The 19,465-nt window shown below is 52.8% G+C and overlaps 6 protein-coding genes across 6 annotated transcripts; 2 read left to right on the top strand and 4 right to left on the bottom strand.

Moving 5' to 3' along the window:
* Nucleotides 1-236: 236 nt before the first annotated feature.
* On the top strand, nt 237-8,399 carry N7482_010341 (Acyl transferase/acyl hydrolase/lysophospholipase; the record flags this gene model as incomplete). The annotated part of the gene is made up of 6 exons (XM_056692465.1): nt 237-467; nt 528-941; nt 997-2,341; nt 2,403-3,541; nt 3,596-7,495; nt 7,548-8,399. The coding sequence occupies 6 exons, from the start codon at nt 237-239 to the stop codon at nt 8,397-8,399; spliced, it is 7,881 nt and encodes a 2,626-aa protein (XP_056538422.1).
* Nucleotides 8,400-8,980: 581 nt separating this feature from the next.
* Nucleotides 8,981-9,803, top strand: N7482_010340 (snoRNA-binding rRNA-processing protein IMP3; the record flags this gene model as incomplete). Its single annotated transcript, XM_056692464.1, has 3 exons — nt 8,981-9,012; nt 9,122-9,479; nt 9,624-9,803. The coding sequence occupies 3 exons, from the start codon at nt 8,981-8,983 to the stop codon at nt 9,801-9,803; spliced, it is 570 nt and encodes a 189-aa protein (XP_056538421.1).
* A 147-nt stretch (nt 9,804-9,950) lies between these two features.
* N7482_010339 (putative MFS monocarboxylate transporter) lies at nt 9,951-11,295 on the bottom strand (the record flags this gene model as incomplete). Its single annotated transcript, XM_056692463.1, has 2 exons — nt 9,951-11,071; nt 11,127-11,295. 2 exons carry the CDS (start codon nt 11,293-11,295, stop codon nt 9,951-9,953), a joined length of 1,290 nt encoding a protein of 429 aa, XP_056538420.1.
* A 514-nt stretch (nt 11,296-11,809) lies between these two features.
* On the bottom strand, nt 11,810-13,750 carry N7482_010338 (GMC family oxidoreductase; the record flags this gene model as incomplete). Its single annotated transcript, XM_056692462.1, has 1 exon — nt 11,810-13,750. One exon carries the CDS (start codon nt 13,748-13,750, stop codon nt 11,810-11,812), a length of 1,941 nt encoding a protein of 646 aa, XP_056538419.1.
* A 1,156-nt stretch (nt 13,751-14,906) lies between these two features.
* On the bottom strand, nt 14,907-16,294 carry N7482_010337 (uncharacterized protein; the record flags this gene model as incomplete). Its single annotated transcript, XM_056692461.1, has 2 exons — nt 14,907-16,005; nt 16,125-16,294. The coding sequence occupies 2 exons, from the start codon at nt 16,292-16,294 to the stop codon at nt 14,907-14,909; spliced, it is 1,269 nt and encodes a 422-aa protein (XP_056538418.1).
* Nucleotides 16,295-16,933: 639 nt separating this feature from the next.
* Nucleotides 16,934-19,327, bottom strand: N7482_010336 (uncharacterized protein; the record flags this gene model as incomplete). The annotated part of the gene is made up of 2 exons (XM_056692460.1): nt 16,934-18,741; nt 18,784-19,327. 2 exons carry the CDS (start codon nt 19,325-19,327, stop codon nt 16,934-16,936), a joined length of 2,352 nt encoding a protein of 783 aa, XP_056538417.1.
* Between the last annotated feature and the right edge of the window lie 138 nt (nt 19,328-19,465).

Here is a 19,465-nt window from a genome sequence, read left to right as displayed (position 1 = left end):
ACTGAACCGCGAATCGGCCTCGGGCCTGCCACTGCGCTTGGTTTGTCCTAGCGTCACTTTGCAGACCCCGTTCCTTCCACCTCATCACTCCCAAACTCAGTTCGACACTGGCCTCGACCTTGGCTCCGAAGACTAGAAATATGGCTGCTCCACCTCGCCTTTTTCTCACGATCCGGCAGTTTCCCAGAAGACTCCGTTCTTGAAACTTTCTCCTTCTCCACCCCGAGGAACACGAGATGCGGCCCTTGTCACTGGTCAGCGGCGCTAGTGGCGATGGGGTCGCTGCGGTCGATGTCCTAGAACCTATTGCCATTGTCGGCCTGGCCACCCGATTCTCGCAGGATGCTACTACTACGGAGGACCTCTGGCAACTGCTGTTGGAAGCGCGGTCCACCTGGTCTTCTATCCCCAAGGAACGCTTCAATGCAGACGCATTCTATCACCCAGATCCTGAACATGGAGGCACTGTAAGTGTCCCTGTCTGTTCTATCCCTCGAGTCACTGGCTAATGGGTGCGTCATATATAGTTCCATGTACAAGGGGGACATTTCCTCACCGAAGACCCAGCCTTCTTCGATAGTTCTTTCTTCAACATCACCAAGAATGAACTTTTAACACTGGATCCGCAGCAGCGGTTGGTGATGGAGAATGTGTATCATGCTCTGGAAAATGCCGGCATCGCTTTGGAGAGTGCTGTTGGATCCAATACGTCTGTCTTCGTCAGTGGTTTCAACCATGACTATCTTGGAATCCTCAACTCGGACCCGGAAACGTCTGTCAAATACAAACCAACTGGTGTAACGAATGCCAGCTTGTCAAACCGGGTCAGTTGGTTTTTCAACTTCAAGGGACCCAGTATGACTGTCGATACGGCTTGTTCCAGCAGTCTGGTGGGATTGCATCTAGCTGTACAGAGCCTGCGAGCTCGGGAAACAAACATGGTAGGCCTTCCCTTGCTTCCAAACGTCAGATGCAATTGTTGATCCGTCTTTAAAGGCTGTCGTCAGCGGTGTGAGTATCTTGGAGAATCCCGTCGAAACAATCGGTATGAGTCACCATGGTCTGCTAGGGGCCCAAGGTCGTTGCTTCAGCTTCGACTCTCGCGCTGAAGGCTATGCCCGTGGCGAAGGCGTTGGCTCCGTGGTCTTAAAACCATTACACGCTGCCGTGAGAGATGGAGATACCATTCGCGCAATTATCCGTGAGACTGGTGTGAATCAAGATGGTCGAACTCCCGGAATGACCGTTCCCAGCGCTGATGCCCAAGAGAGGCTGATCCGAGAAGTCTACTGGCGAGCCGGTCTTCCTTTAGAACAGACCAGGTTCGTGGAAGCTCACGGCACCGGCACCAGCACCGGGGACCCGATTGAAGCAGAAGCCCTGTCGAGGGCTTTCAAATGCCGCAACGATGCCCCTATCTACGTTGGGACAATCAAGTCTACCATCGGACACCTAGAGGGAGGTTCGGGAGTAGCGAGTATCATCAAGTCTATCCTCGTCCTTGAGTCTGGCATTATTCCTGCGAACCATGATTTCCAGCAGGTCAACCCGAAGATCCCAGCCGAGGATTGGAACATCACATTTCCGACTAAAAATATACCATGGCCATCCAAAGGATTGCGCAGGGTCTCCGTGAATTCCTTCGGCATTGGAGGCACTAATGCTCACTGTGTCCTGGACGATGCTTATCACTATCTCAAGGAACGCCATATCACGGCTTCCCACCACACAACACCCGCTGTTCCACGTGCTGCAAGTATCCTCAACAGGGTTTCATCAAGGCCCAGGTATGAGACTGATCAGTCTGACAGTCATTCAGATTCTGCAGATGACAGTGTCCACTCAAGTAGTGGCTTTGTGTTTGTTGACACGCCCACAAGCGAGACATCTTGTAGCTGTCCTGCTTTTGGACCTACAGACTACAGTAATCTGATTGATGTGCCACAAATGTTCTTGTTATCCGCTTTTGACGAAGACGGTGTCAAGCGGAATGGGTCCGCGTATGCCAGCTATTTGAACGATAGGCTGGCTCACCCGGGACCTAATGACCAACTTCTCGATGACCTATCTTTCACCCTTTCTAAGCACCGGTCCATGTTGCCATGGAAAGCAGTCGTGACTGCATCCACGGCCAAGCAGTTGGTGTGGAATTTAGACGAATCCAAGTTTTTCAAGACCACAAGAACAACCGAAGCCCCTGAGTTATCCTTCGTTTTCACAGGGCAAGGTGCACAATATCAGGCAATGGGCCGAGCGTTGATGGTCTACCCGGTGTTCCGAGACTCTCTGGGGGATGCTTCAGAGTATATTCGCAGACTGGGAAGTCCCTGGTCATTGATTGGTAAGATAACGCCATCTGTGGTCGATAAAATTGAATGATCTCCGTCTAATTACCTTTGCAGATGAGCTGCTGACCGAGGGCAAGTCAACACGAGTCAACCTTCCTGAAATCGCCCATCCAGTTTGTACAGCACTGCAAGTAGCGCTGGTGGATCTTTTAGCAAGCTGGGGGATAGTTCCCAGATATGTCACGGGCCACTCCTCCGGAGAGATTGCGGCGGCCTACTGTGCAGGCAAGCTATCTCGTGAAGCCGCTTGGAAGGTCTCGTATTTCCGTGGCTATGTCTCATCAAAACAAACGACCGCTAATGGGGCAATGATGGCCGTTGGCCTGAATGAATCGCAGCTTGAACAGTACCTCAATTCTGTCCGTGAGGGTTTGACGGGAGAGCTCATCATTGCCTGTTACAATAGCCCCAGGAATAACACCGTGTCTGGCGATGAGTCCATGATTGACGCGCTTAAAAAGCTGTTGGATGCTGATGGAATTTTTGCTCGGAAGCTTAATGTCCAGAATGCTTACCATTCCGCTCATATGGCGGCGATTGCCACAGATTATCTGGAATTAATGGGTACACTTGCCCCTGGGAGGCGACTGGCCGCACCACATGTGGTACACATGTTTTCCACCGTGACCGGTGAAGAGATCAAAGACGAGCATATCCAGGGTCAATACTGGGTGGACAATATGGTATCTCCGGTTCGATTCACTGATGCCCTGGGGTTAATGTACACGCGAGCAAATTCGGATGCACCTGATGCCGGCATCCCTCACATCGTTGAAATCGGTCCCCATTCAACACTCCAAAGTGCCATCAAAGAGACCTTGGGCCTGACAAAAGACGAAACAGGTGCAAAATACTTCGCTCTTCTCAAGCGTAACGATGACACGCTAAACACTTTGCTCAACACCGTTGGATCCATTGCCGTCAATGGGTATCCTTTGGACTTGCACATAATCAATATCGCCTCTCGAAGCCAGAAAAGAAGGCCGCCCCGACTTCTGGTTGACTTGCCGCCATACAGCTTCAAGCACTCGGAGAAGGTTCTGTACGAGAGCAGATTGAGCAGAAATCTGCGGAACAGAAAGGTTCCTCGCCATGATCTTTTTGGGGCCCCTGTCCCAGACTGGGACGCCAGTTTGCCGAGATGGAGACATTTTGTAAGGTTGAATGAGAATCCTTGGCTCAGGGACCACATGGTAAGTCTGTCATTCCTCATCATCCACAATCTGCTTTCTAACTGATCGTTTTAGGTTACAGGCAACTATGTTTATCCAGGTGTTGGCTTTCTAGTCATGGCTATCGAGGCCTCGAGGCAATTGGCCGGCGACGATAAGCTCTCAGGGTTCCAAATTCGTCAGGTTTCTATTAAAAGAGCATTGATTGTTCCGGAAACGGAGAAGGGAATTGAAGTGTGCCTGTCAATGACGACCGAAGAGCCATCATCCGAGACTAGACCCTGGCGGCGCTTTCATATTCGCTCATACAATGAGTCAAGCGACAGCTGGACCGAGCACTGTACCGGCTGTATTGCTGTGGAACACGCCAAGGGTCTCGATCCCGTTGACCATGGCCGCGAGGCGAAGACAGAAGCTCAATCTCGAGAAAATGACCTTCAACGGGCTCGTAATACATGTTCCTTACCCATAAATTTTCGCACAATCTACAACAAACTTCAGAGAGAGGGTCTGAACTTTGGCGCTCTCTTCCAGAACCTCAGCGATGTGCACGCCAGTGGCACGAAAAAAGGAATAATGACTGGCATGGTGACAACCCCTGACATCGCTAAGTCAATGCCGAAGCAGTACATACATCCACACTTGATCCATCCCGCGACGATGGATAGTATGATACACATGATGATTGCTGCAGTTATTGACTTCGACGGAAGTTCTTCTCTTCTTACGATCAGACTCCCAACCTTCATTCGCGAAATGTGGGTGTCAGCCGATCTTGATCCTACGCCGCATTGCAGATTTACCGGCCATGCATCCGTATCAATTGCGGCAGCTGGAAAATTTCACGGCCAGATACAGGTTTTTGATGCGGTCTCAAATGCCCATCGGATCAGAATGGATGGAATTGAGCTCACACCTCTTGAATCTGGATCTGAGGAGAACCACAATCGTGAGCTATGTACCCTGATTGACTGGCGGCCGGACGCCCAATTCCTCAACTCCAAAGCAGCCTGTGACCTGGTCTCTCTTGACGATGCCAACCAAGATCAGGACCGGCAATGGGTTCAACGGCTGCAACTTGTGACTATGCTCTACGTCGTGGATGCAATGGATGAGCTCAAGGATCTCAATATCATGGCTCTTGACCTCCACCTCCGCAGATTCTATGAGTGGATGAAACACATGCGAGAGAAATTGTTCAGCGATGCGATCATCCATTTGCCTTACTCAATGTTTCAAGAAGTTTCTCACGACCCCTCGCTGAAACGATCGATCTGTGAAGAGACTGAGAGCCACAGTGCCGAGGGCGCTATCACTGTCAGAATGGGTCGCAATATTATTGCTGTCATGCGAAACGCGGTTGATCCCCTGCACTTGATGTTCGGACAAGACAACATCATGGAAGAGGTTTACAAGGAGGGACTTCACTTGTACAACTTGCCCCAATATCTACACAACCACCTCTCCCTTCTTCGGCACCATCATTCTAGCTTGAATATCCTAGAAGTTGGCGGTGGCACCGGCAGCTTTACTGCGAAGATCTTTGACGTGCTGTCCGCCGAATCGGATCCCAGTAAAGGTAGCATAGAAAGCTATACTTTTACCGATATCTCGTCCGGCTTCTTCAGTAAAGCGAAGGAGAAATTCAACTCATGGAGCAATATCATGAAATTTCAGTCTCTGGACATTGGGAGAGACCCTGCTGATCAAGGTCTCCAAGTTGGTACTTACGACTTGATCTTTGCTGGCAACGTCATTCATGCCACTCCGGATTTGAACACAGCTCTGCGCAATCTAAGGTCTCTTCTTCGGCCCGGTGGTCAATTGATCATGCAGGAGGGAATAAGACAGGACTTCTTGTGGTACCCGCTCGTATTCGGCCAACTTCCTGGTTGGTGGCTCGGCAATGAGCCTAGTCGGAAATGGTGCCCATACATTCCAACTTCTGAATGGAACAAACTCCTCAGCGAATCGGGGTTTTCGGGTGTCGACATTGAATATCCCAGCTCAGCTGACGAGGACTTGACGTGGCAGAGCATCCTTGTTTCAACCGCTGTTGCACCGTGGATTTCGACTGCGCGGAGCATTTTCATCTTAACATCGGGGTCACCAGCAACTGTCGATGCGGTCACTGCTCTGCAAGAAACTCTCCAGCAAAAGGAAGCCTCATACAATGTGGCTGTGGTTGGACCGACCGAACTTGACCGCATCACTGGATCAGATTCCCTCTGCATCTCTTTGATCGACTTGGAGACTCCCTTCCTCGCGGATATCAAGCAAGAAGAATTCTATGCACTAAGAACGGTGCTGATGGAATGCCCAAACATTTTGTGGCTGATTCCGGACCCCGCCATACAACCATTGACAAGCATGAGCATGGGCCTTCTGCGCACCATTCGATCTGAACGAGATGCGGACGGTTGCAATATTGTGACATTCGATATTGGCAACCCTACAGGTCTTGGTGGAATCAACATGTCGACTCTGATAGGAACAATTCTCGAGCACCAATTCTTGAGCAGAGCTGAGATCGATCGTCACGCCGAGTACCGCCTACGAAACGGGATTATTGAAGTCGCCCGCTTGCGTGAGTGGCAAGAGTCAGATAGTTTTCTGTCTATGCAGTCATCAAATGTGGCCCCTGAGCTGAAACGCCTGGGAGATGTCGGTCGTCCTGTTCAGCTCAGTTTCTCGAAGACTAAAACAGATGAGCTGCACTGGTTAGCAGACCCATCCATCGAAAATCCTCTCGGAGATACCGATATTGAGGTCGAAATTCGTGCAGTGGGGTTAAACTCGGATGTCCACGATTCTAGTCCATCAGTCGAAGCTTCTGGTGTTGTTAAGAGCATCGGGCCAGCGGTGGAAGGCTTCGTCCCAGGAGACAACGTTGTCTTCCTCACCTGCGACGAGCATAAAAGCAGCTTCCGCACTCTGGCAAGATTGGATCAAAGTCTGGCTGTCAAAATCCCCCTCGGAATGTCATTCTGGGAGGCTGCTGGGCTTCCGTCTGCCTACGTCACTGTCTTATACGGACTCGGCGAGGTGGCCAGGTTATGCCAAGATGACAGGATTTTGATTCACGATGGAGCTAGTGCTCTTGGTCAGGCCGCTGTTCAGTATGCCAAGATGATTGGCGCGAAGGTATACTCAACTGTGTCGACAACTGAGGATCGTGAGTTCCTTGTATCGGAACATGGAATCTCAGAAGACCACATCTTCTCGAACATCGACTTCAGCTTTGCTCGAGGCATCATGAGGTGCACCAAGGGTTCTGGAGTCGACGTTGTCTTTGATTCTCTGTCCACCGAGGCTCTTCAAGAGTCCTTGGCTTGTGTTGCCCCATTCGGCCGCTTGGTTCACGTCAGCTGCAACAAGGGACAAGACAATACTATGCTCGACTTTTCTTTACTGCAGCAAAACGTGACCATGACAACCGTCGACATTCCTTCACTAGTCCGATGTCGGCCGAAACTGCTCAAACGCTTGGTCGTGGAGATGCTTGAGCTACACGCAAAAGGCAATATTGGTGGAGTTCTCCCATTGACGGTTATGGACCTCGCACAAATCGACGAAGGCGTCCGAGCACTGAAAATCAGAGAAAAGAGGGTAGGAAAGATTGTATTCAAATATGATCCTTCTGATCTCATACCGGTTACTCCTTATATTCCGTCCCCCTATCAATTCGACGGTGGGGCTTCTTACATTCTCGCCGGTGGTCTTGGTGGTCTGGGCCGCAGCCTGGCGCGATGGATGGCCTCCCATGGTGCAAGGAGCCTCATCTTTCTTTCCCGCTCGGCTCGTATAACAGAGCCAGTGAGAGAGATGCTTGGATATCTAAAGAGCATCGGTTGCAATGCCCACATTTTTACATGTGACGTTGCCGATGCCCATCGTGTCAAGGCTGTTATCGAGGAATGCGCAGCCTCGCTGCCGCCCATCAAAGGATGTATCCAGGGCTCTATGAGTTTACGAGCAAGTTATCCCATTCTCGTCCAACTCTTCTATGTACTAACATGTTTCGCAGGATGGCGCTTTTGCAAGCATGTCTGTTAGTGACTGGCAGGCTGCGATCACGCCCAAGGTCCAAGGTTCCTGGAACCTGCATGAACTTTTACCCACTGACATCGACTTTTTTGTCATGCTCTCGTCGGTGGCGGGTATCTTTGGTAATCGTGGCCAGGCCAACTACGCCGCGGGCAACGCCTTTCAAGATGCTCTGGCAGCATACCGCATGAGACGGGGGATGAACACATACAGCATCGACCTTGGCAGCGTGTCAAGCGTCGGATGGGTGGCAGAAAACAGAAACTCAATGCGCACCCACACAGCAACATTATTCGAATTGCTCCGGGAAGATGAAGTCCATGGGGCTATTGAGTTCCTGATCGATCCAAGATATCCAAAAGCCAACCACCGTGGATCAGATCCCCAGTCGCAGCTCGTGCTAGGCCTCCCGACGGCGGCGATGTGCCGCCAGAATGGCATTCCGCCGCCAGCATACCTGAACTACTCTCTCTTCACCCATCAGCGTAACACTGCGACGGCGAAGGTTACGGAAACAAGTGACCAAAAATCAGTCAGCACTGCTGCTCTTTTGAGCACCACGTCTTCTGTTGAAGCCGCGATATCTGTGGTATCAAATGGAATTGTGGAGCGACTTTCTTCTCTTCTCTTGATCCCTGCATCCGACATCGACGTTCACAGATTCGGATTTGGAGTCATAGACTCACTTGTCGCAATGGAATTTCGCTCGTGGATTGTTAAAGAACTGCAAGCCGAGGTATCCTTGCTTGACATAATGGGTGCACAGAATATCCGCTCTCTTAGCGAAAAAATTGCTCAAACGACTCGGCTGCTAAGAGGTGATGCAACTTGACGCTTACGAATTTCTTTTCCATCGGATGAGTACTTGTGTCTGGCGTATTTATCTTCCGTTCCAGTTTATCACGATCACTGATTTGCAACGTTGATGCCCGCCATGAGATATGACTTTATTTGCGATAGCGTTATTTTAGCATTTGTTTTTAATGAAATTGCTCGGTTCATGAAAACAAGGGGCGCATTTAGCATCACGTTTCCTGCTCCCAGTTAAACTTTCATTGTATGTTTATCCCGTAGAGCAATACACGGCCTAGTTCCCCGTGTCTCCCAGAGCCTGGGAGTCATGCTATTTGGCAATATTCCTGCGGCTCCCGAGAAGCTGAATCTTTGAATATCGGTGGTGGAATAGCGGCAGAATACCACCGCCTATCGTACTATTGTAATGAGTGGGAGTCTGCTATTTGACTGTACCTTAATCACGTGATGCACTCAAGTGTGGCAGAATGACACCGCCTGATAACGGAATTTTCCTTATCGCCATCATTTTCCTCGGCCGCGAGCTATCTTGCTCTGGCGAGATAATTACCTTCTTCCCTCGGTTTTCACTTGGTCGTTACCACCTAAAGAACCGTCAACATGGTTCGTGCTCTCAAGCATCACGAGCAGAAGTGAGTCACAAGACCGCCCTCGCAATCGCCTCCATTCATGCTCTCCCATGATCCTTGGCCAGCACGTTGCGCTCTTTCCATGCAGCAATCTTAACACCTTTTATCACAGGCTCCTGCGGAAGACCGATCTCTACACCTATAAGTCAGACCAAGGCCACCGGGCCGGTAAAGTCAGCCAAGACTATAAACTCGACCCCGGATCGGAAGAGTATAACAAATACAATCAAATTGCGGGATCGGTTCGCAAGTTGGCGCACAAACTCTCACGGATGGACCCCGAAGACCCTGTCCGCAGGAAGCTCGAGTCTGATATGCTGTACAAGTTACACAACATGGGTATCATCAAGAAGTCGCGCGAACAGGGAGGGGCGTTGTCCCAAGTGGAACATATCACAGTTTCAGATTTGGCTCGGCGGCGCCTGGCAGTCATGATGGTTCATCAGCGGAAAATGCCGACTATACAAGCTGTAAGCGTCCCTTCTCTCCCCCTTTTGTTTTGGAACACGCTCGAGCGGGATTGGCTGGGTCTGTGGGTCGGGAATGGTTCATATCCGCGAGACGTGGAACGCATGGGAATGTCTGGATAGGGAATGGGCTGACATGATCAACAGGCTATTGACGCTATTGCGGAAGGCCATGTCCGTATCGGAACGCAGGTTGTTCAGGATCCAGCAACTTTGGTCACGCGGAACATGGAAGACTACGTGCAATGGGTCCCCAACAGCAGCTTCAGGCAGGCGGGTCTGGAGTATCGGGGTAAGAGGGATGATTATGACAGCTTGCAGGCATGAAAGAAAAAAATCCTATCAAGAGCAGCAGATTCTCTGTTCTCCAAAAAGCATTTTGATGATTTTGTCTTCATATACCCGGCACTTGATGCATATCCGTCAATTTCATTTCTTTCCTATTCGTTAACACCAAATCTGAGAGATCAAAAACTAAACCTTTACCTTCCATTGCCACTTCCAATCTAACAGTGCCCACCGCGACAGCGTGACACTGATCAGGCCTATTAACAGGACCGCCGCGTAAAATCCAACGAGCGTGTGTGGAGTCGTTGACTGCAACAGCTCGCCGCCAACAGGCACCGTCAATAAAACACCGAACGCAGCAACACAGTAAATAGTGCCATAGAATCGGCCATACTCCTCCGTGCGACACAATTGGCCCGCACACACAGGCGCAAGAGACACCCAACCGCCAGATCCAAAGCCAAAGATGGCCACGACCGCGTATAGAGTAGCTTCGTCATGAGATCCGAAGGGAATCCATACAGCCACCATGACCAGAAGAGTGATAAAGGCCAGGAAGAGCAGGATATTGAAACGTCCCACTTGATCCGCCGCGAAGCCAGGTAAGACCCTCCCTATCAAGCTCATACTATTCAGCACAGTGAGCGAATAGAACTGCACGTTAAGATCCAGGCCTGTATAGCGAACGTAAGTGGGCAAGAGGGCTGCACAGCCAAAAATAATGAATTCAAAGGCAAAAACCGCCACCGCCAGGAAACACAGCCGTGGCTCCCGAAATGCCCGGAAATCAATCATCGCCTTGCGCGGATTCCCTGCTGGCAACTGGCCCTTAACCAGCAATATTCCTACAGAGTAGCAACCCAGTGCTATGAAAGCGATGATGCGAATGGCCCAGGTCCAGCTGTACCTTTGAAGCAGCGTTCGCAGCAGGAGAGGGATTATTGCACTGCCTGCTGAGGAGCCTCCCATGCAGATACCAGAGGCAAGAGCGCGACGCCGGTAGAACCAGTGGCTTAGAGCAGCGATACCAACCGTCGTGATGACTGCCGAGGAGATACCGCCCAGGACACTTAGGCATAGCATGAAGTGCCAGTACTCGGTACTTTCTGCTAGGAGGAGATACGATATCACGCTGGCAAGCGAACCACAGAGTAACAGCATGCGAGGTCCATAGCGGTCGAATACAGGCCCTACTTGCACGCCTAGGAAAAGGGTCAAGAAGCACAGCACCGCGGTGATCCAACCCACATCTCGAACGCTGTACGCAGCGAGCTGATGTGTACTGATATAGTCCTGAACCGATCCAACTGATATTTGTTAGTTAGATGCTGTTCGGGGGGCCACTGGCGTTATTATCCACACTAGCTGTTTGGAATCCAAAGGAGGGGAACATCAGCAAAGCCGAGCCCAAGAGACATGTCCAGGCTTCGCGGCCGCCCTCGGGAAACGCCAGACTCACTCCCACATCGGGGCTCTCGGGGGCGTCAAAGTCGGTGAATTCATAAGTGGAAGGTCGTGTAGATCGACTCATTTTTCAAATCTGAAAATCGTAGCATTCCACCTCTACGCAGGTGATCGCATTAAATAATGAAGTTGAGAGATTCTAACCGGGCCGGTGGGTCTGTCATTGACAGGGCGTGAGGGAGGCGAGGAAAGAAGAGCGTGTTTGACGGGGCTTCTAGCGGTGGTATGTCCGCAAGCAACTATCATCACCTTCAATCGGTTCTACGCTGCTCTCATAGGATAGATCGAGTCACTATACACGCGCCGCTTTAGACAGTACCATCGATTACTGTTTCCCAACAGTGCTCTACTATACCTTTGCCTTACCAGTGCAAGCAAGTAGTTGGATCAAAGACAAGGGTCTTCCGAGTCGGAATTCTGTCGAACGATATACATTGCTCGGCCCCATAGACAGGCTAAACTTTTCGAAATTATGATTAAACTGCTCGGTGCGCCTGAATTATTGGTGATACATATACAGGAGAGAAGAAATGATCGATATGTACAAGTCGGACAAGCCTGAACTTCTAGCTCCCTTGGCACTAGTTGGACTTGGCATCATTCACGATGTCCTCTGCCGCCTTCTCGGCCACCATGTAGGTCGAAACAGCAGTGAAAGTTCCCGGGATGCGAGGATAGACCGACGCATCAACAACACGGAGACCGCTCACCCCACGCACACGGAACTTCGAATCCAGGACGGCCATCGGATCATCATCCGCGCCGATAGGACAAGTGCATGAGGCGTGGTGGCCCCAAGCAGTGTCCATGATATAATTATGGATATCCTCAGTCGAAGTGACGTTCTTGCCAGGAAGCACTTCGGACACATCCACCAGCTGGCGATCGAACGCGTCGCGGGCCAGCCCGATAGCCTCGGTAATAGCCTGTAGATCTGCCATGTAGTCACCGCTGCCAGTGTCGAAGTAGTTGAAGACAATCTCCGGCATATCGAGAGGGTCGGCAGAGCGGAGAGTTACAGACCCGGCAGTGTTACGAGGGTGAGCCTTGAGAATAGCCCAGGAGAACCAGTCATGGCGCGCAGTAATGTTAATACTGTAGTCTGGGTAATAGCCGCGGAAGTTGATGGGCCCACCAAACACGAACGCATCGTAGCTGTCATCTGCAGTCACCGAGCTCTTGTAGAACATGGTGCTAGCAAATCCGGCTGAGGAGTAGATGCCACGGTTCCCGAGTACAGGGTTGTCCCAGCGAGTCAGGCAGGGGTCCTCCTCGCCGTCAACTTGGAAAGTGCAGCCCTTCAGCGCCGAAAAATCAGTGGGGACATGGCCCTGGACGACGGTTTCATAGTGGTCTTGAAGGTTGGTGCCCACCCCGGGCAGATCCTTGACCACTTCGATACCATGCTTGCGGAGCTCATCTGCGGGCCCGATACCACTCAGCTTCAGCAGCTGCGGGGAGTTGTAGACTCCGCCAGCAACGATGACTTCCCGCGAGGCAGTAGCAGTGCCAGGGGTACCCTTTTCAGCGGTATCCGAGCGAGGGCTGGCACGGTAGAGATACTTGCCGTCCAAGAATTCAACACCAGTAGCACGCGGCGGGTTGGTCGAGTTGTCAAAGGTAACCTTGGTGGCATGGCAGTTGGTGCGGATATCCAGCGGGTACTTCTTGGAGCCGTCGAGATTCGTGGCATCGCGCACAGCGACAAGGAAGTCGCGGGGGCCATTACGCTTGCCTCCATCCGTCGCAATCGGAATCTGGTAGTATCCGGGGTTTGTATCGCGCGATTCGGAGTCCTTGTTCGCATCCGCAGCCAGCAGGGTTGCGAGGTTGAAAACGGCATTGGTGTGGTTGCCCAAGGCAAAGGCGCCGCCGAGGAGCATGCTCAGAAGCTGAGGATCCTCAAGCACAATGCTGATAGGCGCGGTCTCGTCGCTCAACCAGCCGTCATACCCATGGCCAGGCTGCCCAGGGAGCAGATAGTGGTTGTTCTCCATGCGCTCGAAGTAGATGCGCATGTTGTCAGGAGACCATGAGCCATCGCCGGTCAAGGTCGAGATATATTCGAAGTCGGATTCGTGCGGGTAAACCGTAATGAGAGCATTATGAGCAGTGCAGCCACCAAGCGTGCCAGTGCGAGGATAGAGAGTGCCCTTCATCGTCGAGCCCTCGGGAGGGCTGAGGCCGGTGTACTCGTCGCCTTCCGGGGTCACGTAGGTCGTCTTGTAATCGCGAGCCTGACGCTGCTCGTCTTCATAATGGCGGACGAAGAAGTTCCAGGCGATCGCTCCATCTTCAGAGGACTTGGCGGAATATGCCGGCACACTATAGTTGGTGTTCAGGCCCTGGTCGTCTCCCGCCTCAATCAGCAGGGTCTTGTGGCCTGCCAAAGCAAGGCGAGCAGCGAGCGGACCCCCACCGGCTCCCGATCCGACAACAACATACTCATAGCCAGTGAGTTCTACGGCAGCTGCCAGGCCTGCAGAAAGGGCTGCCAGGCTAAACAACCGGGGCAAAAGCATAGTAAGTAACAATAAATGAGTTTGCGGGTCGGTAAGGAGCGTATGGGAAATAAAGCCTCCTCTTAAACTCTACGGGGCGTTGTGCATGGTTTAAGACCTCCATGAATGACTAGGTCCATCAGGACGGAGCCCTGTGGGGATCAGGCACACCCTGACGATCAACGCGACAGGAAGAATGGCAGCCGACTTGGGGCATAGTTGCACTCCTGAACTTTGGCGACCCCCGCCAAGCTATTGCAGCAGCCAACCAGGGGTTCGGTGCCCGCTTCGTAGCGGCGGCGATCGAACCGGTTTGAGCAGGAGACAAGCAACTAGGTGGTAGCTAGTGGTGCGTTTGCGGGTCCGCACGAGGGCGAGCACTCACTGACACAAGCATCATTTGCATGGTAGTGCTTCCAACTGTATTTAGATATCGTCAGCCATAATATTTAGATAATCATCAGTACCCCACCAAGCTTTGCATCTTCGAGCAGCATGAGCTGTGGTTCGTGGTGCGGCTGATTCGGTGGATCCGATCCACATGTGCGGCAAGAGATCTTGAACCGCGAAACTTTTGAACGAGTCGGGGTGTCATTTCGGTTGGGCTCCACTGACGACGCAAACAGGTGACTCGTGTTGGGGAATGCGGGTGAATATGGGGCAGATCTACACACATTCGACGCGTTTTGAAAACAACTAGCTGGCCACGTGAACCACATGGCGGTCGGGTCAACCCTAATGCAATCCGGAGGTCGGTTTTCTTGCTTGATAGACCAGCTTCTAGCAAGGACCAAAATACAATAATGAATATAACCCTATATCGAAGCATTCTTTAGATACCTAGAGCATTCGGAGACACTCTACAGGCGTAGTACTTTACGCGGCTTTATCATTTGCGACCTCACGTGTTATGACTGTTGCCCGCCTGCGAGCACGTTATATATTTTCAACCCGCCACTCAGCACATACCTACCTGGCAATCATCGCGCCAAATTGGAGATAATGGAAGAGCTTGAACATAGTGTTACCAAAAGAGCAGCTGGCGAAGAAATGACTCTATTGGATATATATGCTCAGAAACCATCCAGAGCTAATGGGAAACCGAGCAACTCTAAGGGGACCAATGCGATATACAGAACATGAAAATGCCTCGCGATTCACACGCTCATAGACCAGCTCACAGCTCATCCTTCTCATCCTCCGCCGGCGGAGGTATCGGCCTGCCACTATCGGCCGCCAAATCAACCCCGACCTTCTTGCGCCATTTCTCCCACAGCGCAAAGAACTCCTTCTCCATCCCGCTCTCCATCTCATCCGGCAGCACAACCGTGTACTCCACATACAAATTGCCCGGCTCATCGTCCTCGTCGTGCTGATCATGCAGGTGTGCGTCGGAATAATGCGGCATACCCTCGCCCTTGACAGTCTCCACGGCCAGCGGCTGGATCACATCGCCGCGCTTGCGCCCGAGCCGAACGATATGGCCATCCAGATGCGTGAGGTTGCGCGACCACTCGCCCATCCAGGCCTCCCGTAGCGACAGCGCCTCCTTCCAGAAAAGATCCTTGCCCTTCCGCCGGAAGAACGTGCCATCCGTGCGCTCGGCCTCATCACCCCCAAGCTCCGGCTCCTTCTCATCCAGAATAACGATCAAGTCCCCAGCGACCCAGTCCGGGCTCTCATCAGCCTCATTCTCAAAGACCAGCCTCGTCCCCTTGTCCATCCCAGGCTCGATACTGGCGCTCGTCTCAACGGCCTTCTTCAAAACCCGCTGCCCATGACACACAGGACAAGGATTCTTAATCTTCTTCCCCTGCCCACCACACTTGTCACACGGCATCTGGACCTGCTGGAACATGCCCGGTGCCAGCATATGTTTCTGAATCACCATCCCACGCCCACTGCACTTATCACACGTCACGACCTTGCGATCCCGCGAGCCAGTTCCCTCGCAATCGTCGCAAATCTGCTGCTTCTCAACTAGAAAGTTGATCTCTCGCCCCGTGTAGAAATCCCGCAGCGGCAGCGCCGCTTTCACCTCCATGTCTGGCCCGCGCCTGTGTCCGGGAGCATGCCCAGCGTGCCCGCCGCCGCCGAAGAACCGCGAGAACAGGTCGAACGGGTCGTTCTGGCGGCCACCTGCGGCGCCGCCTTTACGGTGCTGCTCGACGCCGTCATGCCCGTACTGATCGTAAATCTTGCGCAGGGAGGAGGTAGAAAGCACATCGTAGGCGTCGGCGATTTCCCCGAACTTGTCGCGCGCGGAGTCATCACCACTAAACCACAGCAGTACACGTTAGTATTAAGATCGGATTTAGCAGCATCAATGCAGCTCTAGTCCACGCAGCGAAGCAAAGTAAAGCAAATCGGTATTTGAGGGCGGCAGGGCACTCACGGGTTCTTGTCTGGATGGTACTTCTTGCTGAGCGTGCGATAGGCGCGCTTAATATCCTTCTCAGAGGCAGACTTGTCCAGTCCCAGCACCTTATAGTAATCCTCCGCGGCCAGCACAAGCACCGAGAACAACACCAGCGCCAACACGATCAGGAAGCGCTGCAGATACATTTTGAAGACTGCTTTCGTACACTGAGCTGCAGGGGCAGCTCATATACGTCGTAGGTGATTGTGTCCTCGCAATGGGCGCGGAGGCGCAATTCAAGCGGCTCAATTGTCGCGGGTCCCGCTCCGGCAAATGGATGTATGAATGGAGTTCGGGCTCGTGTGCGCGAAGCCTAGCGCTAAGCGGCGGTTGAGACAATGGAGGGTGTGAGAATTAGATGGGAGTCATGAGGGTTCGTTGGGGTTTGTGGGGGTCTCGGGGACTTTTTGGCAGGATGCTGAGAGTCGCTTTGGTGTTTTCACGGTTGTGCTGTGTCGCGTTGAACGGGCCAGGTAATGCTTATCGCGATGGGGGAATAATGTTGGCCCGGGTCACGTGGGATGTATACATGCTGGCCGATTGGGGGGAGCAACAGCTGCCTTTGGATCTGTATTCGCGTGATCTAAGACTATTTCGGGCACGTGGTGGTTTGAAGTGTCCCAGAAATATGAATAGTATTTGATCATTACAGTCTGAAGTGTTCGGTATACGCGCCGTCAAGGTCCTCGTAAAACATAGAAAGCATAAGCATATCCGATTGCATCGTAAATCATGACACCGCGCCGCCCGAAAACAGCCATACCCGCCCTCTCAACATGTGATTACTATGCCCCTGTCACATTGAAAATGTCGTTCCGCCACGTGTGTCCCACGCCGTGTGTTTCGTCGCCGTCGTCAATCGCCTCCTGGGCACGAGTAGCCTGCTCATGCCAGGTTTTGACAATACTACCAGGCGCATAGACACCCGTGAAGACGCCGCTATCAAGCGGTTCCACGCCGATACGAGCCTCCACGCCGGTGTCGGCAGGCTTGAGACGCGCAAGCACAGCCCGCAGAAAGGTTGCCAAGTCCTGCGGGCTAGCGATGCGAGCAGCACGTAGCCGCTCGCGAGCAAAGACCAGCTCTCGGTTTAGTGCAAAGGCAGCCGAAACAATCTCCTCGGCAATTTTCTTCTCCAGAACGCGGCGCACAAGGTGTTTGAGGAACGGCTTGGTTAGCCACAGCAAGAACTTCCATCTGCTCTTCGAGACCTTGTAATCGAGCTTGTGAATGCGGACACGGACACCGCGTAGAGAGAAGATCTGCTCCAGACGACCACGGCCAACCTCGACATCGAGTGAGATGTCGATGCCTCGACGGTCGAGGTAGAAACTGGCGATACCTTCATCCTTCAGGCGGAAGAAGAAACCCGTATGGGCTCGTAGCCAGTATCCAAAGTCCTGGGCACTGAGGTTCAAGCCCTGGATGGTCAGCGTGAAGGCAGTTTTGATAGTAGTATCCGTCCGCTTTGCATGCCTCTTCACAACATCGATATCATTCTGCGTAAGGAGATGCAGGCGATAAGGCAGGAAAGACGAGAAGTTGACGGTACGACCCGGCTCCAGAACCAGGTTTTCAAGCAGCAGGTCCATCTCCGGCGCAGACACTTCGAGCCGGGGAATAGGAATGTACTGGATCATGCGCAAGGCAACGGGTATAAAGACATTCACGATGTCAACCGATAGATCCGATTTCTTGTCGTTGTATGCGTTGAATACATCATGATGCAGCTTCTTGGATGCATTGATCAGCTTGGATACTGCTTGGTCCTCTGGTACGCTCCTGAGCGCCCGCTTAGCCTGGGCCAAGAACTCATCCATGTCCTTCCGGATCCCCGTCTCGCTGCCCACCTTTTCCGACTGCTGCTGGAGCTCATCGAGCTTCTCTGGCGCTGAGTCGAAAAATGTGGGGTCGGTGAGCATGTCCTGCAGTGAGCTGCCGACTTCGCCCATCAGGCGCTCAAACTCAGGATCCTTGTCTGCATGGCGCACGACATTGCGAAACTTTGCTTGCAGTCGATCCCACTCCTTGGCATCGCCAAATGAGCGTAGCAAACCCCAGAACTGATCGACGGCCTGCTTGAGATGCTCATTAGCCTCAAAATCCTCCTGGGCAGCGATGGCCGTGTCCTCAGCGGCATTAGCGTAGAGAGCAGCATATCGCTTGATCAGCTGGGCCATCGTCGAAACGGAGTCCGTGTAATCCGTTCGTTTGCGAAGGTTGGAGACAGCCTGCTTGAGCCGATGCAACAACGTATCTCGTTCCTGACCCGACAGATGCTCCTTCGCACTCTTCACAGCCTCCTGCTCCGTGCGAGCAACTCCCTTGCCAGCGACTTCAACTACATGAGCCACTTCTGTCTTCAATTCCTCGCCGGACACGGCGCGACCCTCATCCGCGCCCGGGCCCTGCAAAGCTCGCTCCTCCTCCTCTGACGGCTGCAGCTGCTCAGCAACCTGCTTCGACGTCTCAGACAGCGACGCAGCCGTATCAGCAAATATCTGGCGTCCAACTGTCGCGACGTCATCGACGAAAAGGCGGAAATCTGGGTTCGTCAAGAGCAAGCTCCCTACCGTGCGAAAGCTATCATATGCTATAGATGAGAACCCGAATTAGTAACAGTCCACAAACCAACCCTGCGCCAAGACACCAGTTGGACCAGATCGGACCAGATAGACCCCAGTAGACCTAGCAGTCAACCACGATAGAAAGCCGCCGAGTCCAGCCCAGTCCAGTCCGGCCCGGTCCAGCGCAGGAACCAAATCAAACAGTCCGATCGACCCACCCGCCTTCGCATCCGCACGCGCTTTGACTTGCTTCGCACTCGCCCCGACCCGCCCAGTATCTAGTTCCACCCTAGAACGCGCCAACCTCCACAAAAACTCCTGCACCTGGTCCGCCGCGTTCTTGTCGCGCAGGAACTCGATGAGCACGGTGATCCACAACCGGGCGTCGCGCACCAGCAGCCGTCCTACGGAACCGATGTCCTGGTTGCGCAGGTTGAGCACGTCAGAGGCCAGCAGTGTGCGCAGGTTAGCGATCGCTTGCTCGGTGGATGGCATGTAACCTTCAGCGAGGGCGCGGAGCATTTGGTAGGAGTGTAGCTTTTGGTGGAGGCGGCGCTGGCGCGCCGTGTCATCCTCGTAGCGGGGGAGGAGGGGTTCTGTTTCGGAGGGCATTGTGGGATGATGAGTGTGGCCCGTGGGGCCGTAGCGTAGAGAAAAGATGTGAGGCGGGATGGATTGGAGATGGATGAAGGGAGGGGGAAAGTCGAGCTCGGGGAGCTCTCTACGAGGGCTAGAATGAGGTGCCAGGGA

This window comes from Penicillium canariense (genome assembly GCF_028826845.1).
Source record: "Penicillium canariense strain IBT 26290 chromosome Unknown utg000008l_segment0_segment0, whole genome shotgun sequence".
NCBI classification, from domain to species: Eukaryota; Fungi; Ascomycota; class Eurotiomycetes; order Eurotiales; family Aspergillaceae; genus Penicillium; species Penicillium canariense.
The sequence above is the reverse complement of the archived record's forward strand: the minus strand, read 5'-3'. Positions and strand labels throughout refer to the sequence as shown.